Source organism: Thalassophryne amazonica, chromosome 21 (assembly GCF_902500255.1).
Source record: "Thalassophryne amazonica chromosome 21, fThaAma1.1, whole genome shotgun sequence".
In the NCBI taxonomy this organism is placed as follows: Eukaryota; Metazoa; Chordata; class Actinopteri; order Batrachoidiformes; family Batrachoididae; genus Thalassophryne; species Thalassophryne amazonica.
The window spans coordinates 32,652,099-32,679,785 of record NC_047123.1 but is presented as its reverse complement, the minus strand read 5'-3'; the positions used below and the strand labels follow the sequence as shown (position 1 = coordinate 32,679,785).

At 42.9% G+C, this 27,687-nt stretch overlaps 1 protein-coding gene across 7 annotated transcripts; it reads left to right on the top strand.

Annotated features, from left to right (window-relative positions):
* The first annotated feature begins 110 nt into the window (after window positions 1–110).
* On the top strand, window positions 111–26,838 carry LOC117503620 (kinesin-like protein KIF13B). Of its 7 annotated transcripts, XM_034162885.1 has the most exons (42): window positions 129–229; window positions 295–349; window positions 1,037–1,119; window positions 3,230–3,323; window positions 8,892–8,904; window positions 9,070–9,130; window positions 9,575–9,667; window positions 10,547–10,727; window positions 10,826–10,913; window positions 11,059–11,193; window positions 11,414–11,526; window positions 12,184–12,295; window positions 13,992–14,204; window positions 14,296–14,406; window positions 14,482–14,616; window positions 15,623–15,753; window positions 16,175–16,261; window positions 16,350–16,540; window positions 16,779–17,001; window positions 17,075–17,237; window positions 17,545–17,691; window positions 17,823–17,972; window positions 18,046–18,171; window positions 18,478–18,651; window positions 18,743–18,900; window positions 19,048–19,180; window positions 19,848–19,994; window positions 20,107–20,133; window positions 20,218–20,317; window positions 20,410–20,536; window positions 20,674–20,729; window positions 20,800–20,921; window positions 21,058–21,234; window positions 21,363–21,455; window positions 21,931–22,083; window positions 22,270–22,347; window positions 23,114–23,170; window positions 23,265–23,358; window positions 23,495–23,595; window positions 24,442–24,501; window positions 24,714–25,854; window positions 25,934–26,838. In XM_034162885.1, exons 3-42 carry the CDS (start codon window positions 1,050–1,052, stop codon window positions 26,182–26,184), a joined length of 5,886 nt encoding a protein of 1,961 aa, XP_034018776.1. In that variant the 5' UTR covers window positions 129–229; window positions 295–349; window positions 1,037–1,049; the 3' UTR covers window positions 26,185–26,838. The 7 variants fall into 7 exon arrangements, with proteins under 7 accessions (XP_034018777.1, XP_034018774.1, XP_034018780.1 ...); XM_034162886.1 differs by lacking the exon at window positions 295–349 and having other exon boundaries at window positions 111–229; window positions 23,522–23,595; XM_034162883.1 differs by lacking the exon at window positions 295–349 and having other exon boundaries at window positions 111–229.
* Window positions 26,839–27,687: the final 849 nt, after the last annotated feature.

Below are 27,687 nucleotides of genomic sequence, written 5' to 3'. Positions count from 1 at the left end.
ATTATTATTATTATTATTATTATTAAAATGAGCGCAGTGTTGCAGCGCGCGTGCGGTTCCTCGTGGCTCCGCGCGGTGGCGATACACTGCGTAGGTGCGTTTTGCGCAGACTTGGAAGTTGGTAATCTGACAGTAAATCCTTTGAGCTGCCGCTTGGACATCATGGCTCGACTCTGCGGAAACTTTCAGGAAATGCAGCAGGTGGAAGGAAGACGACAATGAGCAGTCAGTAAGTGTGCGCGCGCGCTGGTTTATCGGCGGCACTGACGGTATTTGACCGTGTTTGTTGTCCAGCTCGCTGCGGTGTCGGTGAAGTACTTTGGAGGAAACAGCTGCACACTTTGACACGGTTAGTCTCCCAACAATATCTGTCACATTTCACTGAACACAGTCAGGCGGCCAAACGGGTTTATTTATAGAGACTTTCTCACACTTTAGGAGCTCCAAGGTCGCGAAACGAACTAGAGTGGAACACCAGAAGAGGGCATAGTTCCGCCAGGCCACATTCAAAGTCTATGCATTTGTGTTTGACAAACAGAAATGTTGTAATTTTATTTTAGTTTTTATTATTATTATTTTAAACCAACGTTTGCTTAAAAGAAAAAAAAAGGTTTTATTGGCTTCTGTTGCTGTGATTGGAGAAATTGCATAGTGCAACTTTTGTCTGTTGCACAACCAGTTATACAGTTTCTTGAGAGTGGCGCGCAGAATGATATGAGAAAACAAATCTAGGCTCCGTTGTCCCATGTGCCTTCTAGCAAACTATAAAACAGAAAAATAAAAAATATGCAGTGTTTTGTCATTTTTAACAAATGACAAAATAATACAAAATATGTCACCTTCACATCGTTAACTTTAATATAATGGCTCACTAAGGTAGCTAATTGGGTAATTAGCATATAGCTGGCTGAAAAATAAGTCTGCTGTCATCATGTGAATATATTCACCAAAAATAAGTGGATGTGATCAGTACTTTCAGATTTAAGATAATCTCCACATGTACAATTTCAGTTCACATAAGTTGTTTGATTGACAGGTCAGGTGGCACCATGGATGACGGCAGCATCAATGCCTCCAACGTAAAAGTTGCTGTCCGGGTTCGAACCATGAGCAGGAGAGGTGAGCGGTTTTACTCAAACCTTGACTGTGTTCACATTTCTGGCTAAAGAGGCCCCAGTCTGTTTTTGTTGCATTTGATGCACTATTTCTTTGTTGTTGTTGTGCAAATGATGCTAACCCCCCCCCCCCCCCCCGATATTAGCTTTGTGACATATGAGGAGCCGTGACATATCCTCTAAACAATAAATACATGGAGCTAATTTTTATCTTCAAAATAAATCTGAGCTGACATTAATTTGAACGTTGCATTTCTGACAATCACTTATAAAAGTTTCTGCATGGAAACACTGTCTGTCTCACTGACAAACACACCTGCTCCTAATTTCCATCATCCATCCATCTTACATGAACCATCCAGCAGGTGGCAGGCAGATCTGTGTGATATAAGAGTTATTTTTGATTGATCTGGTGCTTCAGAGTTTGAGTTGACAAACAGGAGGACGTGGATTCACTTATCCATCTATTCACTCACTGGATTTTACAGGATGTTATGTCTCAGCTTTTCCAAAGTTTAGGAATAATAATGACAATATGGATCATGGATCAATGGTGGCTCCACATTGGGAGAGTCCTAAGGAGATGTTGAATTGTGTGCTCTGTAGCAGGAGTTGCATTATTGTTTACTATATTCCAACAACCTGGTCCTTAATAATGTGTCACCTTTCCAAATGGAAATTCCTCCATCAATTTCTTTTTCTTGTTCCAATCTGTAACATAGTTTCTCTGTCAGGAGGTTTTAGTGCCGTCTCCACCTTTGCGCTTGGAATGAGGAAGTAAAGGTGTTCCTTTACAGCCTGCTTCTGGAGTATTGAACTGTTTACACAGAAGAAGCCGGAATGACTCATCATCAGCGTTTAAAACGGCTTCTTGCTTTTCCGTGTTGATCACGAGGAGCTGCTGATCTCACACTGCGTTCCACCTGTTCTGTGATGACAGTTGTGTCCGTGACAAACAAGGAAACTTATGCGTTATGTTGAGGGAAAAAAAAGTTAAAACCGTAAACGATGGTGATTGTGCTGTGTTCAACTTCAACACAAACTCTGAGTTTCTCATTTTGTAGTCAGAAGACTCACAGAATGTACTCTATAAAGTCCTTATTCTGGCTGGGAAAGTTGGACTTGAGTTCTGATCCCTCCAGAGTAACATGAAGTCAGTTTCAACATGGCTGTTGGTGATGTCAACAATAACACACTTTTATACCTTGAAATGAAAGTTTTGTCGTGTTTATCTTGACCGTTAAACATCATCAGTAACCAGATGAGCCTGTTCAGCCGCAGACTGCTCCTTCCCAAGTACAGGACCAACAGACTGAAAAACCCCTTTGTCCCTCAGGACATCAGACTGTACAACTTCTCACTCAGGGGGAGGAGGAGTAACAGGAAGACAGGGGATGGGAAGGAGAGGAACAGTAGTTGCCAGTAAACCAGTAGCGGGCAGTATTTATATTTGTATTTACATTTTGCGGATTGTTATTTTACTTTCACTTTTGACACACTGTGTGCTGCTATACAATGCTGCTGGAACTTCAATTTCCCTGAAGAAGCCTTTCCAAGGGATTAATAAAGTTCAATCTAATCTAGATATTCTTTGAAACTTTGAACTGATGGGATGTTTTTGTCTCTTTAAGAGGGTGAACCATTTAAAAAAAAAAAAAGGGATTTCTGTTTCCCCCACATGAGCTAATCTAGTGCTAGTAAGCTAGTTGCTACAACATTAGCTGCTATTGCATAACAAAGTTATCCTTTTGTGTAAAATTTAAGATGACCATTTCACCACTTCAGGGAATCATGAGCTTTCTCAGAGGCTTGGATATTTAAAGGTGTAGTCCTGTTCAGTTTCCCACAAAATTTATTTGTTCTTGAAATGTGAAGTAGCGGGATAATTGAATACACAAGAAGGAGGTTGAGGTTTCCCAGAAGCAATTCTATGCTGGCTGGAGCTCCAGTTTGTCTTCAGAATGTTTTACGCGCGCTGCAAAGTGAGTTCCTCGGTTTGGAAAGTTCCGATATAGTCGGCATGCTTCTTTATGCGGGATAAAAGGTGTAGCTAGGCAATATCCAGCTGAGCCTTTGCTCATTTTCTTTTTCTGTTTAACATTTTTCCTATCCAGAAAAGGACTTGAATACAAAATGTGTGGTGGAGATGGTGGAGAACCAGACACTTCTGCATCCAGCTAGCACCAGTGTGAGCAAAGCAGACCCGAGGTAGGGATCAAGAATTCCAAATGTATCCATACAATTATTTATTCCTGCATCTAAGAAATTTACAAGGTTCCAGCATTCTTCTATTCAGTTGTATGGTCCAATTCACCTCAGAGTCCTGGACGATGTTGTCCATCTTCTCGGCTGGTGGTTTCCAATCCTGAACCTCTACAACCCCCTACCTTGCACATTCTTGAGCTCTACCCACAGTTGATTGGCACAGTCAGGTCATTGAGGACCGGGATTGGGAACCACTCTTCTAGGTCTTCCCCAGAGTCCGCCCAGTTGGACGCTACCAGAAAATGCCCAGATGGAGACATCCAGAGTGCATTTTAATCAGACAGCCAAAACTTTCCAAATGGTCTCTTAAAACATAAAGGAAATTTTCCAGTTTTGGTTTTGTCATTCCAAGATGAAAATCTCTTGGATGTCAAGTCCACAAACCCCAGTCTTCCTGCCCGTCACTGTCTCGCCATTGTGGTAGAACGTGAGCAGAGCGGTTTAAGTATCAGCGTTTAAACCAGGTCTATGTACAGTGTACACAGACTGTAACCTGCCTGTCAGGTTAGCTCCCAGCTCCACGGTGAGGAGATGCCGGTGGAATCTTTGCTCCTACCATCCTTTCTCTACGGCTTCTTTCCTTTCTTTCTCCTTCCTTTCTCCCATTCCTGCCTGGTGCCTCTCTTTACAAAGGGCGTGTCTCCTGCTGCAGCTCAGAAACAAATGCAAAGAATAAAAAAAAAAAAACATTGTGCAAAATATGTATCGATTGTTTCTGACCGAAAATGTTGCAATGGTGGGAAATAATCCGCGGAGTCTTTGCAGAAAGAGAGATTCTCCTTTTCCATAACTTTAGGAATTTTCTTTGGGTTTTCTGCCCTGACATGCTTCAGCCGCGGTATGTTTCCCCTTTGGGGATCGACGTGAGCAGGTTTTACAGGCTCCTCCATACCACAGCAGCACAAAGAGTCAAAGTCAAGCAGAAACGGTGACGTATTGGCGCATTTTTAAAGGGCGAGCGAAGAATGCAAAGATCTGTTTTATGGTCACTTTAATGAGCAATATTTGAAAGTGTGTTACCTGCCACACAGTGCCCTGAGGTTTTGCTGAGTCAGCGGTCTGGCAGGTTTGAACCCATGCCTCGCCAGCCTCCGTGTGTTAATGTGTCGCAGCGCGGCCTCAGCTTCAGTAAAAGCTTGTTGCTGCTTTCATGACGGCTAAACTGATAAAACTAGTTTTAAACATATTTTTGTTTAAGTGCACGTTCTGTAAAAGTTTGTTAAACTGCTTTGTTAATTAAAAGTAAATTATCTGTGTTACATGATGCTGGGAGTCGACGAGCAGGTTGAGACTGTTTTTATGACTCAAACTGTGCTGTTTGAGAAAGGACAGGCTGTTTTTTATTATTCAGTGCAGCCCGAGTATCAGCAGACAACAGGCCGTTTTTTTGTTTTGTTTGTTTTTACTTTTTCTGTTCCTTTTTTTTTTTTTTTTTTTTTTTTTTCTCCTGGAATCATATGAGCTGGATTAAGTTTGTGAGGCTGATCAGGCAGCATGTAAAAATCTTATTACTGATGGTGTGTGTGTGTGTGAAATCTGAACATTTTCTGTTGCTCAGTCAAAGCTTTAATCACAATTTTTATCAAGTTAAATTAGGTCAGATAAATAAAGAATAACAATTTTAAAAACTCATGGCTTTGATTTGGGACTTTTTAAATAAAAAAAAAAATCTAATTAAAATTTTATAATATTTAATTATTTATAAAATTATGCAGTTTTATTCATTCTAATTAGAATGGTATTTTATGAATTACTTTTTATTTATTATTTAGTTGTTTTATAAAAATGAATGTTTACTTTTTACTTTTCGGCACTCTGGCAACACAGTTTCCTTCGGGATTAATAGTTATTTTAAACTTTCGCGCAAAATTAATAAACAAAGGTGTGTTTGTTTTTGACCTCGTGGTCCATGTACAGTACCTGCACGGCACACCGGGGGGGGGGGCTGCGGCCCACACCTTTGGGTACTCTAGTGTAGAGGATCATTAGAAAGGCTGTTTCATGGATGCACATACGGCTGCTAACCATAACATTGATATGGCGTTGTTGTGTATCACTTTTCTATTCCTCACGTGGCCTTTGACCTTGGGTGATGTTGAAAGGTCACACTCACTTATTTTGCAACAAGAAGTTCTAGGACACAAACTCACCCATCCAGTAATCTTTCTGCACACCTGAAGTTGCGTTCAGACGTGAATCCAGTGTAAAAGATGTTGCGAACCAACACACGGATCCATACCTTTCTGTTGGGCACTTGACCTGTGACCTTCAACAGTCAAACTCTAAGCCATCACTCAAAACAGTTTGCAGGAAATCTGGATTCAACATGGTGGACCTGTTACAGTGAAATCTGGAGGTCACTCAGCGCTGTATGTTACGGTTTCCCTGAATCAGGATTTATTTGCTGTGTCCAACCTGCACTCTGGGTTTGACTCCAGTTTGATCACAAATACTTGCTTGCATTATATTTTGACCTTGACCGCTGCTAATATTGTGTGCGTGCGTTGAAGCGTGTTGCGTGTAGTCGTGTGTGTGAGATCTTTGGTTCGAAACTTGCTGACCTGCCGTCCTCCTCCCACTCTCGGTGGGACTCCTTGGAGTTGTGAGTCTCTGCCAGTTATCTCAGGAATGTCCTCGCCTGCCCGGGGGGAGGACAGGACTTAGTGTTGTTCTTTCATGGCACGACACATAGGGAGGCCTTGTTTCAGACCTCCTCGTGCACGCCCATGACCTTTTTTTGTCTCAATGTTGATAATTTCTGTCAGAGTGAAGATGGACTATTTCAAAGTTCAGGATTTTATTTATTTTAACTTTTTCAAATATAGCTATTAGGCATTTTCTGGAGCCGTTTGTATTAGAGCCCGACCGATATGGATTTTTTTGAGGCCTATGCCGATAATGATATTTGGATGAAAAAAATGCAGATAATTGATAAATCGGCTGATTTGCCGATAGCCGATAAATCAGCCGATCAGCTGAATGTTTCAACCTCTTAGCAGTAAACTAAAGTTTTTCATGCTAGAAATAAGGTCTACACAACGTGGGCTTAATAAAAAGCGTGACTGACGCAATGAAGCACATACACATTACTACATACACTGAGTTAATCAAACTGAGTTGAACTGAAACGGGAGAAATGTGGGTTGAATGTAATCACAAAGTTATTACAGACAACATCCTTATAAACTTGTATGCTTTTGTCAGCCGATCAGTGCAGTGTGACAGCGAACTACGGGGGCCCGTGATGAACACATTTAAGCAGGGGTGTAAGCAGCTCTCAGTTGAATTGGAGTCAGACCTCCATCTACTGGACAAACGGTGCAAGGACATTTTACATTGCAGACACAAACATATAGGATCAATCGATTTAAATTTGGTGATGATCCGGGTTTAAACTCTGGAATACAGCATAATGTATTAGTTTGCCCTTTTGTGAATCCACATCCTTCGATATTGATATGTGGCGTGGCGGAGGAATGCGCTCTACTGAGTGCCCTTCTAGTTTCATGTGAAATACTTTCAGTCAGGCGTTTACGCACATTTCTGAGTTACCGGTTTCTGCAAAACACAATGGCCACAAAGATTATTTTTAATGCATTTTCTTGGTTTATTTATTTTTAAATTTCAGAATTTGTTCTGGTTTTGGGGACAGATTTCTGTTCCAACATTATGTCCTCTTACTCAGTCAGCCAGTCATACGTTTCACTTATGATCGAGATAACTTCAGTTGTGCTCTCCCAACCGCCACCAAACTTGAGGCATGCATTATGCACAGTGATACCAAGAAGCCTATTGAGTTTGGGATCTAAAGGTTAAAGGTCAGCTTCCATGGAACACAGTTTGTAAAAATGTTATGAGCTCAATAACTTCTTTTTAAACTGCCTGATTGTCACCAAACTTGGTATGTGTGTGAGGCATATTCACCCTAAAAGTCCAATTGGCTTTGAGGTCAAAAGGTCAAGGTCACTGGCTTGTACCTTGTAAAACTATTGTGAGTGTGACAACTTCTTTTCTAATTGATTTTTGGGGACAAACGTTCAAACTTACTTCACTGTACTTGGCAAAAGCCTTCTGCAGAAAGCTTCAGATGCCAGCGGTAAGCTTATTGGAGTTTCCCCCAGAGTGCCGTGGGTCAGTGCAGACAATGCACTCATTTGTTTTACTTTTTCAGAGTGATGACGGTGACTGTTGGACTTCACATTGTAAATGCAACAGCTGAAATCAGCTGTGCTTGTTCACCTGTAAGTTAATAATGAGGAACTCGCACACCAGTGAGCATGAAACAATTTGGGTACATGATTTGGATGTAAATACTCCAAAAACAAAAAAATTAAAGCTGAAAGTTTGCACTTGGAGCTCAGGTTGACTTCGCTTTTAACTCCAGTATGCTGTTGGAAATGGTCAAAATAAGCCCTAACTATTAAATCAACCAAGAAAACAAGTGCTTTTTGATAGAACTTCCATATTGACAGAACGTGCTCTCGCTGAAGATCTGCTGGGTGACTTGGTTACAGGATGGTATTTTCCGCCGCATTGGGACAAACCTAAAAGCCGCTGAGTGTGATTTAAAGTGCTCCAGTAAGAATGCAGAGATTGCTTCGTCTCCCAGAAAGGCTGTTTGGTTCTTAGTAGAGCTGAAGGTCACGTTTCCTGCTTGATTTGCCATGAGCCAAAGAGGATTAGTCACCTTGACAGATTTTCAAGCTTGACTATTAAACCACTGACTCTATGTCTTCGAGTCTCTTCCCTCTTATGTGTAAACTGTTTTTCTGTACTGCATAGCTGCTTACTGCCGTTTGTCCTCTTGTCCTGGTTTACTATTGAGCATGGACATCTAATACTACTGTTGGTCCCGTGGGGGTAGAGGACAAACGTCAGGGATTGCGGAATAGTAGTAGAGTGTAGTTTTACCTTTCAGAGCAGTACATTTGGAAGCGTTTTGGGAGGGGTCATTACAGTAAAGCCTCGGACCTGCCGTTTGTCTCCTCTTTATATGGACTTTAATCGTCCCCTGGTTGGGTCATAAAAACCCTTTGAAACAAAAATGCATTAATCTGTCCCGTTTACCACCGAGAACGTGACTCGACATACAGTAAGTATCCATTCAAAATCAATCCATTTATCTCAAAGTCTGTGCCACTGTGGTGAGTTGGAATATTTTATGGAATAGAAAGGTTTAGATTCCAGGACAAAAAGGTATTAATCTGTCCCGTTCCCGTTCACGCCTTAAGACATGACTCAACACCACTGTCCCTTTGAGTTTATAATAAAAACAATTTATTTCTAATGCTGCATCACCATGGTGGACAGGAATATGGTATGAAATTGAAAAAAAACCCTGAGATTATAGGACAAAAATTGTCCTATTCCACCAGAATGTTGGTAATAACTGTCCTCTTTATAAATATGTTCCATGCAGACTGTTTGGTTCACTTAAAGTCACCATATTAAATCAATATCACTTCAGTCACATGATTAAAAATGATCTTTCTCTCACTCCCCCCCTCCCAGGAATCAACCAAAGGTGAGTATGAAATTAAACTATAAATGTAGTGATGATAATAATATGCACACATATATGTGCTGTAATTGTAATCTTTTCAAATGTACATTTATTGTCTTTTTGTTCCTTCTTATTGGTGTAAACACTTGTCCTTCTTGTTTGTTTTATTGTGTGTGTTCTCTTCAGGTTTTTGCTTATGATTACTGCTTCTGGTCGATGGACAACTCTCAAACGGATAAATTTGCAGGTTGGTACCGTTTGTCAGAGTCTCTCTTTTTGTTGCCTTTTGAGTCATTTCTTAAACTTATCTCTTGCTCGACTATTTCCTGGATTGTTTATGGTGTCACAGAAAAGGACTACAGGAGGACATTTATTCCCGGAGACAAAATAAAGACAGAGGCACTTTTTTCTGGGTTTGTTCTGTCGGCTTGTATCTTAAATACACAGAATAATTCCCTTGGCAGTGGGTTGATCTTTTTGTTTTTAATATTAAAGGCAGTTATTCATCTCCACGTTTGCACCAGAAATGTTTTTTTTCTCTCTTTTCCTTTAAATGTCCTTCTCTTTAGTGTGGGTCTGCATGCAAACTGCAGTATCAGCTGCGCACTCGTCCTTCATGTCTCACTGAATTTTTTCAGCCTGTGTGTTGTGTTATTGTGTTTTGTTTTTGTTTTTTTTTATGTTTGAGCAGGTCAGGATGTCGTGTTCCAGTGCCTTGGTGAGAGTCTGCTGGACAACGCCTTCATGGGCTACAACGCCTGCATCTTTGCTTACGGACAGACAGGTGACAGATTTTAATCGGACCCTGGATAGACTGATCTAGATCCTCCGGTAAAGGGATAGTGCTGTTGTTGTGTTCACATGAAGGGTAACGACAGTTTTGCAGTTTACTTTATTTGACGTGGACTTTTTTCTGCTTGGATTTAAAACTGTTGGTAGCATCGAAAGAGTTCATTTTTCACTGCACCTGCAAGTCCTGCACCTGAAACCAAACGGCACCATCATAGCGAGATGTAGATGGAACTTAAACATATCTTTTGTACACGATAACACAAATATAAGGTCATAAATCATCAGGAATGGTCTGGGAGTGTACACTGGTGCCATATGTCTCTGCAGCCGCCACACTACTACGGAACTGCCCCTGGTCCTGGATGGCAACCACTCAGATAGCTGATCAAACTGTCCCCACCTCTCCAAAGTAACAGTCTATCTGCTGCATCCAGGTGAAATGTGTTCCTTGACCTTCTCATGCCACTGGGGTCCTCAGTACTGAGGCACAAGCCCAGAGATATGTACCACATGTCCAAAATGTTGCAGGTGATGTTCCCTCACAATGCAAGTGAGATATCTTAGCTGACACAAAGGGCCTTCTGAAGAGACCTCGTACCAAAGACATCCTGTCATCCTTTTAGGTCATTGGTTATTGTCTAATTCTTGGAACCATACAATCAGACAGGAAGCACCAGAACCCAGATGACTTCAAGTTGGCACCATTGGAATTTCAAAACCTGACTTTTATTTTTTGCAGTTTCTGGCTGTAAGGTTCTTGTTGTGGGGTTTAAAAGATTAAATCCCAAATAGTTTTCATAATTGCTTTGCATTTGTTTTTTAACTACACATTTTGACCTGTATGGTACCCTGACTGTGTGTGTGTGTTCAGGCTCGGGGAAGTCGTACACCATGATGGGTTCAGAGGAGCAGCCTGGCCTTATTCCTCGGCTCTGCAGCTCCCTGTTCACCAGGATCGTTCAGGAGGCGCGAGAAGGAGAGAGCTTCACAGTGGAGGTCTCCTACATGGAAATCTATAACGAGAAAGTCCGAGACCTGCTGGACCCCAAAGGGTGAGCAACGCCTTTGTCAAAACTGAGTTGTGTGTATTTTGTTTATCTGACTGAAAATCGAGACTCAGATTTGCAGAATTCTGGACTTTTTTGTGCAGAAGTCGGCAGGCGCTGAGAGTGAGAGAGCACAGTGTTTTTGGTCCTTACGTCGATGGCCTCTCTCAGCTCGCTGTGGCCAGCTATAAGGTACTGCAGGCGGTTTCTTGCAGTACAATTTATCTGCAGTTTTATTTTGCTTTTATAGGGAAAAAAAAAACTCTGTTTGTAAATGGTTGGGTGCAGACAGGATGAGGAAAAATGTAGGAAGTTGTTTGTTTTCTGGCACCAACAGGACATCGAGTCTCTGATGTCTGAGGGAAATAAATCTCGCACAGTGGCAGCCACAAACATGAACGAGGAGAGCAGCAGATCCCACGCTGTGTTCAATGTCATCCTCACGCACACGCTCACAGACCTGCAGTCCGGGGTGAGATGCACAGTCATCAAATAATAATACACTGCAAAAAAACACACACAATCTTACCAATCTACACTTAATATGAGACTTGTGCATTTTTGCGGTGTTTGGCAAGGACTTATTTTTAACAGATGCTTTATTTTAGTCAATATAAGTCACGGTGTGTACAGTGATGCGATCGAACTGTGAGGTTTTTTTTTTTTTGAGGTTTTTTTTACGTTTGTTGCAGACGAGTGGTGAGAAGGTCAGTAAACTGAGCCTGGTGGACCTCGCCGGGAGTGAGCGAGCAGCAAAGACGGGCACGGCAGGAGAAAGACTGAAAGAAGGCAGCAACATCAACAAGTACGGGCAATCAGTAACAGTAAGATTGATTATGAATCTGTCAAACACAGTGAAACCAGGCATTTGTTGGGATTTGTGTCAAGGTTGTTGTTACATACTAGTGTACATCGTTACGTTGTCATCCATTTCACCCGTGCACATTGGCACATGTGTGAGGATGATTTCAAATGAATGAATCTGAAAACATGGTTCAATTTTAATAAAGAAATTGCTGAAAGATAAAGGTGACAGGTCAAGGTCAAATTTTTAATCCCAATGCCTTTTATATAAAAGAGATATTCAGAATGACCAAACTGAGGAATTGGTCAAAGATGCACCTGCGGTTACTATAAAACACTAATATGAAGCATGTTTCTTTGTCACATGACCTTTGAGTTTGCATGACCTTTAAAGGTCAAACTGTCATTTATTGAGGAAATGTCACAAAGAAACATTTTGTGTTTTATCACTGAGCCATAAATAATTTGCATGCATTGACGTCAGATGTAAAATGTAATCGTTGCACTCTGAATGTGTCTTTTAGTTAGCAAGAAGTCTTTCTGCATTGACATTTTTCTTTTTAAAGCCCCTTTTCTTCCCTCTGTTCCACTCTTTCATGCCTCTTTCCTCCCACTCTTTATTCCTCTCTGTTCTTCCCTCTCTCTGATCTTTTTCCAGGTCTCTAAGTACTCTGGGGTTGGTGATCTCGGCCTTGGCCGATCAGGGAGCAGGAAGGAACAAAAGCAAGTTTGTTCCCTACAGAGACTCTGTGCTCACATGGCTGCTCAAGGTACGCACGACTAAAGTAAAGCACCAGGTACACTTCAAAAAAAGTTTGACACACAAGCACAATCATTTTAGTGACTTTGTTTTTTTGTTTTTTTTTAAGCCTTCTATTTGTTCTGCAAGTCCATACATTTCCCCAAACAGGAATATTTGCAGGAACAAATAATTATTTTAAACACACAAAATACCAAAAAATAAAAAAATGCACCAATTAATGATAAAAAATATACAGTAACGTCCTCCTTTGATCGCCGTATGGTGACAGCCAGCGTCCATCCACTTCCTTCAGCGCCCCCACCAGGTGAAGTTTGCTTCTGCCACCTTTGGTCCATGTTATGTGGGCTGAGGCTTTAGCACCACATCAGTTTCCACCCTCATGTGGGCATTTATCCAAAAATTACCTGAATCTGGAGGTTTGAGGCTACTGAGCCGTTTACGTTCTGATTGTGATCTGGAACATTTTGGACCTTGGCAGAACTATGTGCTCCCACAAGTGCCCTTGTAGTTAGGTATTGGTGATCTCTTTTTTTCTTCTTCTTCTTCTTCTTCTTCTAACTAGTGTTCACATATTAATTTTCTTCTGCAAATGAACAACAAAATTTATAAAAGAAATATAGATGCATTCATGAAGGTTGCTGCTAACGTTTGTTGTTGTGACTGATTTTTTTTTTTCTTCTTTAAAGTCGTGTATTCAGAGGTCTTTGAAAAAAAAATTTCAAAAAGTGTATCATGCATTGAGGCCGATTATAAAGCCTTCTTTAATGACCAGATTGTCTTCAGCTGTGTGTCTGCTTTAGCATTTTGTTTGTACAAAATGTAACTTTGAAATCCGAAGAAGCTGGGCTGCCATTTAATTAATTTCTTTTGCTTTTTGGTGATAAATACATTGCGTTTCAAAACTCTGATGGTTATTTTCTTTGGTTCGCTTCAGTTGGAAATAATTTTGCTTTCCCAGCTTTGGACTCATAAACTGATTTTTAAAGCAGCTCCAGAAAACCTAGAGAAACCATCAGGCTGCTTCTAAACCATGTTCACTAATTATTCTTCAAAACCAGTCTGCAAAATGGTATTTGTTGTGTTTTTGTTGCTAGAGCCGCCTCCTCACTTTAATGGATGAACCATCCAGAAGGTCACAGTCCATAAACTACAACAAACCAGCGTGTGAAGCTGACTGTTGCCCGTAAATGTGATTTAGCGTGCAGTCTGATGGTCTCACGCAGTCTTGTACTGTGTGACACTTTCAAAACCAATTGCAGCACCAAACATGGGCACTTACCAAAAACCTCCTGGTGGTAGCACGGCAGCGTTACCACGTCTTTGGAAACATAACCAATTGCCCAAATGTCAAATTTGGCAACATAAAAAAAAGGAATTTTTACTCATCTTGAAAACCCCACAACAATATCACAGAACTATTCCTGAATAATCTGGTTTATCACGGACACCCTCTAAGGCAGCGGTGGGCCCGAAAGGGTCAAGAGGATGCAGGTTTTCCTGTCGATCACTTCAGCAGGTGATGTCACAGAATGTCATGACTTTATTGTGCGGCGATGAGCGTAGTGAAGCCATCTGCTGAGGCAATATCTTACAAGGAAAACCTGGATCATCTTGCTCCTCTTCCAAGGTGCGACGCAATGACCTTTTGGGATGTATTTTCATGAAAAAGAGGCTTGAGGTTGAAGATCTGTTTGCACCTTCAGGACAGCTTGGGCGGTAACAGCCGCACCGCCATGGTCGCCACCATCAGCCCGGCAGCAGACAGCTATGATGAGACTCTGTCCACACTGCGTTACGCCGACAGGGCCAAGAGTATCGTCAACCACGCCGTGGTCAATGAAGACCCCAACGCCAGGATCATCCGAGAGCTCCGAGAGGAAGTGGAGAAACTGCGAGAGCAGCTGACCGAGGCGGAGGTTTAGTTGACCAGTTATCTAATCTGTGCAGAATTTGTGTCAGCGTTTCATGTAATGACAAAAACCTAAGGTAGGTCCTTCTCACTTCCAGTCCATGAAGGCCACCGAGCTGAAGGAGCGGCTGGAGGAGTCAGAGAAACTGATTCAGGAAATGACAATCACCTGGGAGGACAAACTGAGAAAGACTGAGGCCGTGGCACAGGTAGCGTGTCGAGTCAGACCAGGGTCACTTCTGTCCAATGAACTGTGTAATTTGGGGAAAACCTGTTCTCTGTAGGAGCGGCAGAAGCAGCTGGAGAGTTTGGGGATTTCCTTGCAGTCCTCTGGCATCAGAGTGGTGGATGACAAGTGCTTCCTGGTCAACCTTAATGCTGACCCCGCCCTCAACGAACTGCTGGTCTACTACCTTAAGGTACTAGAGCTTTGCTGAACCGCAGAGGGAACGACCTGAATGCGGTCGCATTAAAGCAGAAACCACATTAAAATACCTTTCAGTCACAGAGCGCCTCTTTTCTTCTGAGCAGGTTTTATTTTTATTTAAGCAGTGATGTCAAGATGTTGCTAGGCAACTCGTTCCCACCTGTCAGTGACTTGTGTGGCTGCGGGGCTGCATGTGGTAACGAGCAAAAGCGGTGACATTCAGACACGTGAAAACAGACGTAACAAACTCTCAAATTGTGTTGAGCTTTAAGGTCAGATGAGGTCATACTTTTTCCAGTGGACAGATGCTGGTGAGGAGTCGCAGAGGACTTTTGGGGCGTGCATTCCCATCATGTTTTTTCAGTACGGGAGACTGCCAAGTTTGATAAAGTACAAACAATGACTGAGTTAGAAATATTTCTGCCCTGAGGGGTGGAAAAAAGTTTGAACAAAATTTCTGGAAATTAGAATACAAATGATTGGTCCGGGCAGGGGGGCACTCTCAAAATTCACCTACATAAAAGTGATTAGGTTTATTTACAAATATTAGAATATAAAGTAATTAGTCCAGCATTGGGAAATTTGCATTATCGCAGCAGTTATAAAAGAATAGTGCAACAGGATGACAAAGTAAAGTGTGCAAAATAAAAAGCAAACACACATACATCAGCATGGCAAAACAACAGAGGAAAAATATTATGTGGGTTAATATTTCTGTAATCAAACAAATGAGTGTGAGAATAACTTTGACCCACAGAACGAGGGAAAAACTGCAAAAAAGAAAAAGAACATGCAGGAATTCTTGGGAGAAAGTAGTTTTCCAACCCTGAATTTCAAACTAATTTACACCACAGACAGTGAAGTACTGTTTTAAAAAGGTGATATTATTTATTTGATTGAGCTATTCATTTATTTATGATTACAATTCGTTGCAGCGTAAAATTTTCTGATGTGCATCAGCTCGAGGTAGAATCCTTTGTTTTGTTTTTCTTGTCCAGGAGCACACGCGGGTGGGGTCGGCTAACTCGCAGGACATCCAACTGTGTGGGATGGCCATCAATCCTGAGCACTGCCTCATCGAAATCACGGTGGACAGCGGCGTGGTGCTCACACCGCACCGTAACGCTCGGTACGGTACTGATGCCTTGTGTACGCAATGTCGTCACAAAGTCTTTGCATATCAAGGTAAAATTTAGTACACAGGTTTGACTTAAGACCTCGCACAAGTTCAAGGCGGGGCATGATTCAGTTTTAATTATCACCACCAGGGGGCAAAGTTTCTCACTGAATCCTTGGGTATGTGATAAGGCTATAAGGTCTTTGTGGATCTTGATGAAACTTGCTAACATACATTATACCTTGATTAAAACGGTGTGTTTCATGTTTAATTGTAGCCACAAGGGGGCAGAGTCCTTGAAACCATGTGGACATCATCCTGATGAACTTTGCTCCACTTGCTAAAAGCAGTGTTCTCCAGTCATCATTAGGGCTTGGAATATGTTGTAAATGTTGTGAGTTTAGGGTGTAAACGTGTTGTTTTCTGCATGTAGAACATGTGTAAACGGTGCCTTAGTTACCAGCGCAGTCCAGCTTCATCACGGAGACCGAATCCTGTGGGGCAACAACCACTTCTTCAGGTTTGTTGTGGTGAACAACGGTCACGTCTGAACAGCAGCATTAATTACAAGGGCCCATAAACTGTTTTTCCATGTTTTCCAAACTCAGGATCAGCCTGCCGCGGCACATGGTTCACGCCGGGCGTGAGGATGAGGAGGAAGATGCTCAGATGAAGACTTGTTTAAGCACCGACAGACTGGAGGTGGACTTGGACGCAGTCAGCGACATATCGAGTGAGCTGAGCTTCAGCTACGAGTTCGCTCAAGCTGAAGTCATGATGAAAGGCATGTGCAGCAACGGTGAGTGACGCTCTGACAGAACACCAAAACACACTCTCTGCTCCCTTACACTTTTCTTTTCCGTAAAGTTCAGTTTGTTAAATTGAGATAATCCTCCAATGGTTGGACTTTGACCCAAAGTACCATGTGTTCTCTGGTTGTTATACTGAAGCACATCATCTTCGGCCCTGCTGCTATCACTCATTTGTTCTTTCCTCTTCATCTTCTGTCTATCCTTCGGATCCTCTGCCTTCTTCAGATCCCTTGCAGTCTGTGCTCCAAACCCTGGAGAGGCAGTACGAGGAAGAGAAGCGCTACGCCCTCGAACGCCAGAGGCAGATGTATGAACAAGAGCTACAGCAGCTCCGCCGGCGACTCCACCCTGACAAGTCATCGTCTCTCCTGGATCCGACGGGTCTCGCAGCCCAAACAGGACCATTGTCCGCCTCCCACAAACGGATGCGTCGATGGAGTGAGGACAGGTGCGGGACAACACGACCCACTGTTGTTGCAACAAAAGAGACATTTTTGTAGACTTTGTGTGTCTGTTTGCAGAGAAGCAATGATAACTCGCAGCCTCCGTCGCCTCAGGGGGCAGATAGTCCGGGCCAACGTGCTGGCCCGGGAGGCCGGCTTCATCGCTGAGGAGCTCAACAAGAAAACTGAGTACCTGGTCACTCTGCAGATACCTGCTGCCAACCTGGATGCCAACAAGAAGGTAGAGTGTGTGCAAGTCATTCAGACAAAGTCCCTTCACAGCGGTTACATTCTAAAACTCAACGTGATTGTACCTTCTCACAACCCTACAGAAAGGATTTTTTGTGAATGCAGCTGAAGCAGGCACTTCTTCGTTCTCTCTCTCTCTCTCTCATCGTGTGTGTGTAGTTTTGAAGTTGGCTTGAAATGAGTCTTTCATTTCCAAACCTGATCTTAGGTGGCCTCCGCTGCTTGTCATTTAAAGTCTGAAAGGAACATCATGCAGATGTCACCTTCAACATGCCGATTTCTTTCCCTCCTCTTGTTAGCGTGACGTGGTGTTGAGTGAACCAGCCATCCAGGTTCGTCGTAAAGGTAAAGGGAAGCAAATCTGGGCTCTGGAGAAGATGGAGAACAGGCTGGTGGACATGAGGGAACTCTACCAGGAGTGGAAGGACTTTGACGACGACAACCATGTGAGGGAATAACTGGCTGTGGTCAAAGCAACATGTTTGATTTTATTAAAAAAAGCTTGAAGTAAATCATTTTGTGACTCTTGCTCTTCTTTTTTCTTCTTCTTCTTTTCTTCACCGCTCGCCTGCACCAGGTGATGCGTTCTTATTTCAAACGTGCCGACCCGTTCTTTGATGAGCAGGAGAACCACAGTCTGATTGGCGTGGCCAACGTTTTCCTGGCGTGTCTTTTCTTCGATGTCAAGCTGCAGTATGCAGTTCCCATCATCAACCAGAAGGGGGAGGTAGGAAAACACCATTGTTGTTGTTGTTTATCACATATAACTGAAAGGAGGCTCTGGGTTCTCTGTGTTTTAGGTGACGGGTCGGCTCCATGTAGAGGTGTGGCGGGGAACAGAGACTCCAGGAGATGAGGGTCCAGGACTGACAGACGCTCAGGCCGGCACAGACGGAGACTCACAAGAGCGTAAACTGGACTGCATGGTGAGAGCGGGTGGATTTACCGCATGGTTGAAGACATTACCAGTTGGAAAAATAATTCCAGATTAGTAAATGTGACGGAAGACAGATAATAGATTCCCCTCTTTAATCATCATGTCCAAATGTCTCTGGAAGTTTTGTGTTCTCCTGACTTTTAGCCATGATTTGGTGCAGGACTTGCAGGTGCAGTGAAAAAAGGTCCAAGGGGATTAAAAATTTTACAGGCGCAAAACAGAAAAAGTTGTTTTTTATCCTTAAATGGAAAAATGATGGAAAAGAATGGGAAACAGTTTTATGTTGCTCTCTCAGGTCAAAATTCTCCAGGCCACTGGTCTTCCTCGCCATCTGTCCAACTTTGTCTTCTGCCAGTATCACTTCTGGGGCCAGGAGGAGGCCATTTTTGTGGCCCCAGAGGTGGAGCTGTCAAGCCCCTCCCCCACCTCTAGAGACCCTCAGTGCACTGTGGTCTTCAACAGCTCCAAGGTGATGTCACCACCACCAACCAACCACGATATAAATATGCTGTGCAGTAAAATAATAAACCAAAGACTGAACGGCATGTTTTTGTCCTCAGGAGTTTTTGGTGCCGGTGTCCGAGGACTTTGTGGAGTTTTTGGCAGAAGGTGCGGTGGCAATTGAAGTGTACGGTCACAAACAGGCCAATCATCGGCGGAACCTGGCACTGTGGGACCTCGGAGTGATTCAGGCCAAAACCCGATCCCTCAGAGAGAGGTTTAGTACCACAAACACTCAAGTTATCTCAAAGGCAGTGTGGATGAAAACAGTCTGGCTAAAAAAACCCAGGATCCTGTAAGAGACGGGCGGGAGTGAGGGACGTGTGTTGGGTTAATGTGGTTTTGTGTCGGCTTGGACCTGCAGGTGGAGCGAGGTGACGCGCCGGCTGGAGTTGTGGGTGCAGTTGATGGAACTGAATGAGGTGGGCGAGTTCACGGCTGTTGAGGTCCTTCCTGCGAAAGATGTTCGCACCGGAGGAATATTCCAGCTCAGACAGGTGTCCAGAATCTCAACAGTATCAGATTTGATAGTTGTTTGTGTATTTGTATGATGCATTTCCTGTGTCGAGTTCTTTTTGACTCTGGTCTTTACCTTGATTTTGAAAACTACTTAATTTTGTTTATTGGTGGGAGGTCCTGCAACCTACGTGTTTTTTTTTTTTTTTCCTTCTTTCTTTTTCTTATTAATTGTATAGGACTTGCCCTATAATCCATGCACAAACAGAAAAAAATGCCAAGAATAAAAGTCCATTACAACAATGCACAAAAATCCCAAAATAAAAAGCTGATTTTTAAAAAACAAGTGTACTCAGGTTTTAGTGTATTGTTTTCAATGATGTGGGTCAGCAATCCGCATTCATCTCCATCAAATAACATCCAATATGTTGTCCATCTTGTTTATTTTTGGAATTTAAAAGTCCTTATGTTAAGTAACGGCACACACTGTGGCGTGCACGTGCAGTTACATTGAGCTCCTGTCTGATGTTGAACTCGCCTCCAGGGAAACACTTAAAAAAAAAAAGAAAAAAAAAGTGCAACTTTCCCCCCCTTAAAGGGACACATTTTTGACAGGTGCAACTTACACTTCAGAAAATACAATAACTGATGATCAGTTTAAATCACTAAGTCTAATCAGTGTTGTGGTGTTTTGTTTTTTTCCTCCAGGGTCAGTCCCACCGGGTGCAGGTAGAAGTGCGTTCAGTACCAGAGTCAGGCACCATGCCACTCATTGCCACCTCCATCCTCGCCATCTCCATCGGAGATGTAAAGATCAGACAGGCACATCCCTCCAAGCACAACCAATTCCAATGGGTGAGGATGGAAAAAATAAAAATCATGAGGACAAAAAATCGTAATTATCTGATGTCTGTTTATCCTTCGTGAGTCGACCCTGAATGCAGTTTTGTCTGTGTTTAAATTTAAGGCAGGTGAAGAACTGGACAGCTACCAGGTACGTGGGTCATCACATTCATTAGGATTGTCAGCGTGAGGCTTCATCCTGGTTTTGCTAAGGTGCGTCTACCCATCTTTGCAGGAGTTGGACCTGGAGAGGATTCGGCAGCAGTGGTTGGCCACGCTCACTCAGAGACAAGAGTATCTGGACCATCAGCTGCAGAAGATCGTCTCCAAACCAGGTGCAGGAGTGGAACTGAGAAACAGAAATGTCTTTTTATATTAACATTCCTCCGGGCGATGGATTATAGAGTGCACATGTTTGCACCCACAGACAAATCGGAGGATGACGTCGAACGGGAGTCCCAGCTGCTGGAGTGTCGTCTGACGCTCACAGAGGAACGCAACGCTGTCCTGGTGCCGGCTGCTGGCAGCGGCATTCCCGGAGCTCCAGCAGAGAGGCAAGTGTGATGATTGCAGATGTTTTTCTTTACTTTGACTTTCCTGAAGAGCTTTTTGTATCCAAGATACAGATCTAAACCTTGTTTGGTTCAGCGAGACCCAGCAAGTGTGTAATAGAATAGCTGTTCCTTCACAGAGTTCCTGTCCCAGGAATGGAAACGCACATTCCGGTGCTGTTCCTGGACCTCAGCGGTGAGTTGGTCATGTATCATTTGTGCTTTTATTTTAGCGGGGACTGATTACTCTCTTCTTGTTCCTCCAGCTGATGATTTCCAGTCCAGTCTTTCAGCCCCGCTGTCTGGAGGTCTGGACGCGATGCTCAACGGGGAGGTTGGCGATGACGACTTCTTCGACCTTCATATCGTCAGACACTATGATCCAGAGGTGAGGTGCCGCGAAAGGAATTATGGGTCTTTAACTCTGCAAATCCAACCTCATTGTGTTATACAGGCTTCATTTTTTTTCCAGTCACCCAGTCATGATACTTTATCGTCACTTTCCCAACTCCTGCCTTCTGCAGCTGAAGGTGGAGGCGTCCTGGGATTCAACAGTCCACGATTGCCCACAACTCAGCCGTGTGTTGTCAGCTGATCAGAGAGTTTACCTCACGATCCGTGCAGTTGTTCTGCTCAGCCACCCGGCCCAAATGCAGCTGATCCTCAGGAAACGCATCTGTGTGAACCTCACCGGTAGACAGGTGAGAGTTCAGACTGAAGAGGGACACTTACCCTGCAGCAGTGACCTGTTTAATGCTACAAATGGATAGGTTTCCCCACCTTGTGTGTCCTTTGATTTGTATATCCACAAACTGTTATTTGTGTTCAGGGTTTTGCTCAAAGCCTGCTGAAAAGGATGTCGCACCGCAGCACCATCCCCGGCTGTGGAGTCACATTCGACATAGTCTCCAACATTCCAGGAGTAAGTGAGAAGTTTACACTGAAATGAGACACACACACACACACCTAGACTTGACATAGTCATGTCCCAATGTTCTTGAAATGGAGCAATATTGCCACCTGGCGGACATTTACCATTAATGAAGGTAGAAGAGAAGTGTGTTTGTAAATATATCGTATTATTTAATCGTAAATTAACATTCTCAATCAAAAATGGAAAAATAATCAAATTCTTCCTGTTGCTTATCACTAATTTATGAATTTTCAGAAAATTTGTCAATTACCATAGTGGGCCAAAATAAAAGGAGTGTGGTCCAAATGTGGCTGTCAGGGCCGCAAATCCCTTGATCCCAGTTACACTGGAGTGTTAATCTGTCCTTTGAGAAGACATTTATCTCATGTAGAGTTGGATAAAAGATGTGAAAAATGATTCTTAAAACAAAAAAAAAAAACCTTTTTTTATTGATTAATTAATTGTGTGGGACGTGTTGCTGCAGGACATCCAAGGTCCAGAGGACAGGGACATGCTGGCCCGGCTGGCCGCCAGCACTGAGGACAATCAGTCACCTGACAGCGAGGCGGCCATAGAGAAATACCTGCGTAGCGTCCTGGCTGTGGAGAACGTCCTCACACTGGACAAGCTCCGACAGGTAAGACATGCACTTGAACACAGTCCCTGTGATCGTCTGTACAAGATGTTGGTCCGAGTGAAGATGAAGCTCATTTAATGTGCAACCTTTATTGTTGTCACATGTGGGTATCTGTGGCTCCAGCTTATGAAAGGGTGATGCATGCGTTCACATATTTGTGTTACTGGAGCTGGTTTTTTTGTGCAGGAGGTTGCTGTGAGGGAACATCTGGCTGTCAAACAAAAAGCTCCCAGACGGTGCCTCAGCTCCCCGTACATGAGGCGGGTAAGTGAGCTTGACATTTAATATATGACGTTTGATCTTATTGTCTCCTATTTACTTCATTTTTTTTCTAACTGGACTGAACAGCTGTCAGTGCAGCCACGTGATCTACAGCTGTTGTTTTTTCCATTTTGGAGGCCAAGTGAGGTGCTTGATTAACTCACTCGGTGCACAAATAGGCAAATTAGCGCTATGTGGGGAAAATGTTTGCTACTTGGCGTGCAGCATCCTTAAATTCTGCTCGGATAAAGTAACACGAGACACTCATTACAGTTATTCTTGTTAGAAGGTGGGCAGCTCATGAACAAGAAGTGGATTCTAAACTCCTGATCAACTTGTCAACTTTAGCAAATATTTTAGAGAAAGAATAACTGATCCCACATGAAGAAGACAGAGTGCAGGACCTGTAGTTTGAACAGCACAGGGGTTTATTTTTTTCTTCCTTCCTGTTTTTGACCTGTTGTTTTAAAATGCGGTACAACAGTTGTGCATCTGCTGTAGTTCATTTTTTGCTGCAGTCAGCCACTGTTCATCAATCCAAAAATGTATATATATATATATATATATATGAATGCCTCTTCATTTTCTTCAAGGCTGCAACATTAATTTGACCTTTGTTGCCTCGAGCTGAGGGTGCAGGTGAAGCCAGCATTTTCTACCAAGTTTAACTGTATAATGTTGCTTCTTTTCATGTTGCATGAGCTACCAGGGTAACAGACGGTCAACATCATGGGCTAAATTCTTTTTGCTGCTTTAACCCACTAACCAGCTGTCAGACGGCAGTGTTTTTCTCTCCTCTTCTACTCATAAACTCATCGACTTCAAGGTGAGACTCTAAAACATTTTGTTGTGCATGTTCAGTTTGTTCTGTTCACCACTAGAGGGCGATAATGCATACTTTTTCTTTCCCTCGTGTGCAGGACTCAGAAGGTCAGCAGGTCGCCTCTGCAGCGCCCCCTCAGTCCAGACGCACCCTGCCCGGCTCAGAATCACAGAACCGGAGCCCAGAAACGGGTACGATGATTAAAATCTTCAGACGCTCCCTTTGGCTTTGACTTTTTTCGTTCCTTCTTTCATCTCACCCAATCCTCCCTAAAAGTTTTATTCTTTCTTTCCTTATCACCTCTCCTCCTCCCATCATTTTATTCAGGCTCTGCTGCTTCTTCTCTCCTTCCAGTGAAGGTGGTGCCTAAACTGATGAAGTCACTGCTTCCTGGTGGAAAGGAAGACCAGACCGCTGTACCACAGCAGGTACTTTATCCTGGATTTAAGCCAATTGATTATTTTTCGTTTACTGGTGATGCTGCACTGATTCCCGCCTTTTTTGTGAATTAATTTAGGTGACTTTGTGATGAGTTTAAATAACTACAAATGTGAAAATTCCTTCAGAGTGCACATTCCCACGAAAGCGTCCCGTCTCACACATTAAAAAGGACTTTTAAAAAGAACTTAAGAATGATGACTACTTTTGCACCGCGTTAAACAAGAAATCTGGTTTTGGTTTTTCATGTTTGACACCTGCGGCTCCTCACCTCCGCCGCCCCTCTCCCCCGCCTCCTTTAACACCTCCCCACTCGGGGTGATCTTCAGTCACGTCAAGCCCTGCGAACCTGATTTGTCTCATTAGTGGCTTCAGGAGTGGAAGGTCGTCAGCGGAGGCATGTGAAGGTTTGAGAAGCTGTTGGACTTCATTGTTGATTTGTTCAGGGGCCGTCGTCCTAATTGGAGCTTCGCCCTGCCTGTCACGGTTGTTTACAAAGCTCAACATAAGCAAAAGCATCCATTATTCCTGCATATAATCAGTGATTCATTTTAATACTGTGCGCAAACCTCGAGTGAAAAAAGTAAATGGTAGAGTGGAAGATTTATTTATTTATTTTTCCCATTTGAATTTGATTTGCTGCTGGAATGTTTCAGAAGAACTAACACTTATTTACAAAAATACATTTTTACAATAATATGATTACTTTTTAAAATTTTGGAATTTTTTTTAAAATGTTGCTGAGAACATCTGGCCAGCAGTCGATTTGTATTATGATAGATTTTTGAGGTGTGCACTCTCTGGTGCCGTTTTACGTGGATATTTTCTATTTTCAGAGTTTGCCTCGCATCCTTGTGCAGTCGGCCAGTGTCGGAGAAGAGCTGAGCGAACAGCAAGTACGTGACTCACATCAGCTTGTGTTTTCTTTTGTAGTTCTTTACATGGTCATGACACATTTTTAAAATTTGTGCACTCGGACGCATAAACTTGATAAATGATGAATCCACACTACATGATTTTCTTGTCTCGAGTCTTTGAACATTTTTGGAAAGAGATGACACCGTATGAGGGAAATGCGTTTGAAATCATTTGTTGTCACGGGTTCCAGGTTCCTCCATCCATCCAAGCAGAGAGTCGCCGATCTGTACCCCTTCCACCGCCAATCATCCCAGACATGGACGACTTCCCTCCCAGCCCACTGAGCGATTTGTCAAGCAAATACACCTCAACAAAGCTGTCAGATGTCTACAAGCTGAGTTGGGATCTGCCTCCTTCCCCCACTGCAGGCGAGGACTCAATGGAAGCTCCTTTCCTTCCTTCAGTCTCCATGATAACACACTCCAACAGTCATCCCAAACCTCTTCTGGATCAGTCGCAGCCTCTAAAGTTGCCATCACCAACTCCTCCATGGCCCCAACTGGAGTTAAACCAGGACACCTTGGTTCCGCGAAAACAGGATTCCTGTGTTAACAAGCTGAATCCAGATAAAGAATTACAAGATTTACCATCTGACCAAGAACAAGTGGTTAGTTCAGAAGAACTGTCATCAGCACAAGATGATGAAACCAATCCATCAATGGAAACATCACCACCCCTCACCGACAACCCTAAACTCTCTGTGGCAGAAGAACCCGAAATGAAATCTGAACTTCCAATCCAAGATCAAGCACAGCCGCCTGCACAGAAAGTTCGTCAGTTAGAAATGCTGTTGGACCAAACGTCTTCAGAGACTGTTCCAAATCTGGTCCCACCATTGTCTGAAATATCCACGCCTGCTTCTGGTCTGGCCTGGTTTGAGGAGCTGAAGGCTTCAGATGCAAACAGAACATCCACCCCAGGCGCACGCAAAGTCCAACACGAAGACCAACCTCCCGATCAAGATGCTCCGTCCTGCCTTCAGCCTTCCAAAGCTGCCGCCTTAGCAGTCAACCCCTTCAAGATCCAGAGAGTGAAGACATCTGGTCTGAAGTCCTTCCAGCAGATCCTGGGTGAGGATGAGGAGAAGCCGGGGAAAGCAGACAAGTCTGGCAAGATCGGAGCCGGACTCCATCTCTCTGTGCCAATGGAAAGCCTGGAAATCATCTCTGATTCAGAAGGAGAGGCACCTGTGGTGACTGTTGTTCCTGATTGGCTGAAAGAAGGAGAGTTTGTGAGCGTGGGAACCAATAAGAGCGGCATAGTCCGTTATGTGGGTCCCACAGATTTTGCAGAGGGCACCTGGGTGGGAGTGGAACTGGAGGTACCAGCAGGTGAGCTGAATAGCTGTAGCTCTTAGAGGTGGCATGAAATAAATGCTTCTGTGTAACCTCATATTTCATGTTCCTCCAGGAAAAAACGACGGCTCTGTCGGCGGCAAACACTACTTTCACTGTAACCCTGGTTACGGGTTGCTGGTGAGGCCCAGCAGGGTTAGCCGGACCGGGGCCAAACGTCGCCAGCAACAGCAGAAGCGGCGCAGCGCCAACCTGTCTACTTCCAGCCCAAACCTGGCAGCACTGACGGTTCTGGCCAAGGGTGAGGGGGGCGGGGCATCATCGGGTCACAGCAAAGGAGAGAACAGGAAGTCCTGGAACACCTGAGAGATTTGAGGCGGGTTCATCTCTGTCTGTGCAGGTAAACGGACGCCCACTGCGCTGCCTCGCGTGGTTCTCAAGAACGCCATCTTCTGGTTAGTTTGGGCCGATTTTTACTGCAGCAACTGAATGTTTTATCGGAAAACGTGAACATTTTGAGCAAACTTTGCTGTAAACGTTTCAAAGTTCTACCAACAATCGCGATCAGCATCGTGACTTTGACATGGGAAGCTGCTATTTTAAAGAAAAAGTATTTGTGGATATGTGGCTAAATATTTAAAGTTCCAAGACTCCACACAGGCAGACATTTCTCCTTTGTGCCTTCGAGCAAATTGTTTGTTGAACATGTTTGCTCTCAAAGATGCAAAACCTACTGATATTTATGCAAATTTAGTTTTTAGATATTTTTAATCAGCTTTTCCTGTTTGAGTCATTATGAAGTGGTACCAGTTTGTGTGATTTCAGTATTTTGTATGTGATCGGGGTGTTTTAAGGGATTTTATTTGTACCACATTGAGGATTTGGTTTGGCAAATAATTTACACATGTGTAATTTGACATGACGCTTGTTTATTTATTGAAAGATAGCCAGATTTTATTGATGAAATCTAAATCAGCTTTTCTATCAGTGATTTATAATAAAAGTCTTTTTGCCAACCAACGTCTAATATTTAGTTTCATTATTTCATTTATTTGTAGTTTTTTAGTTTTTCCAAAATGTGAACATTTGTTACTCATCTGGTTTGTGATGAATTGACTTAAGTTTTGAAATCACTTAACATGTTTTAAATGTTGCGTAAATCAGTTTTAAACAAACTGTAAAACCGGGGATTAACGAAGTTTAAACTGCTTTTTAAACCACTGCAGTAAAATGTGCATCAAGTCGTCTAAAACCGTCTTGCATTGGCTTCATACTTTATGTAAATAATGTTGTACTCAACAACTAGTGTGCAAAATGCAGACTTGTGCCTTCTTTAGTTTCAAAGACATCAAGCCTTTAAAAAGTGTGCGCGGAGGGTGCAGCCTGAATGCGCATGTAAACAAAACTGCAAAGTTCTTTAAGTCATTGTTTTCAAAATATTCATACTACATGCTTGAAATGTGCAGGTATTGTGTACATCAACTCGCAAATTTTAGTAAATGCACAGTCCACAAATTATAAATTGCATACAGAAGAATTAGAATAGTCATCAACCTATAACTTGGCAAATTTACACTTTAGGGCAGCCAGCGTCTAATAACTGCACATGTCATGTATGTAAAACGGAGAGTTCCAAAGAGGATGTATCAATCTTTGCAGTTTTATTGACCAATGTGCCCCTTTTTAAGGCCTCTGTATCTCAGAAACAAATTTATACAAGTTTAAAATTTTGCACAGTACTTGTTGAATATGGTGACGTTATACATGTGAAGTATGAAGTAAATTCAATATGGTTGGTGTGGACACTTAAAAACAAACTAAAAAAATCAGCTTGACATGCAATTCCTGACTTTCTGGTATAAAACGGAT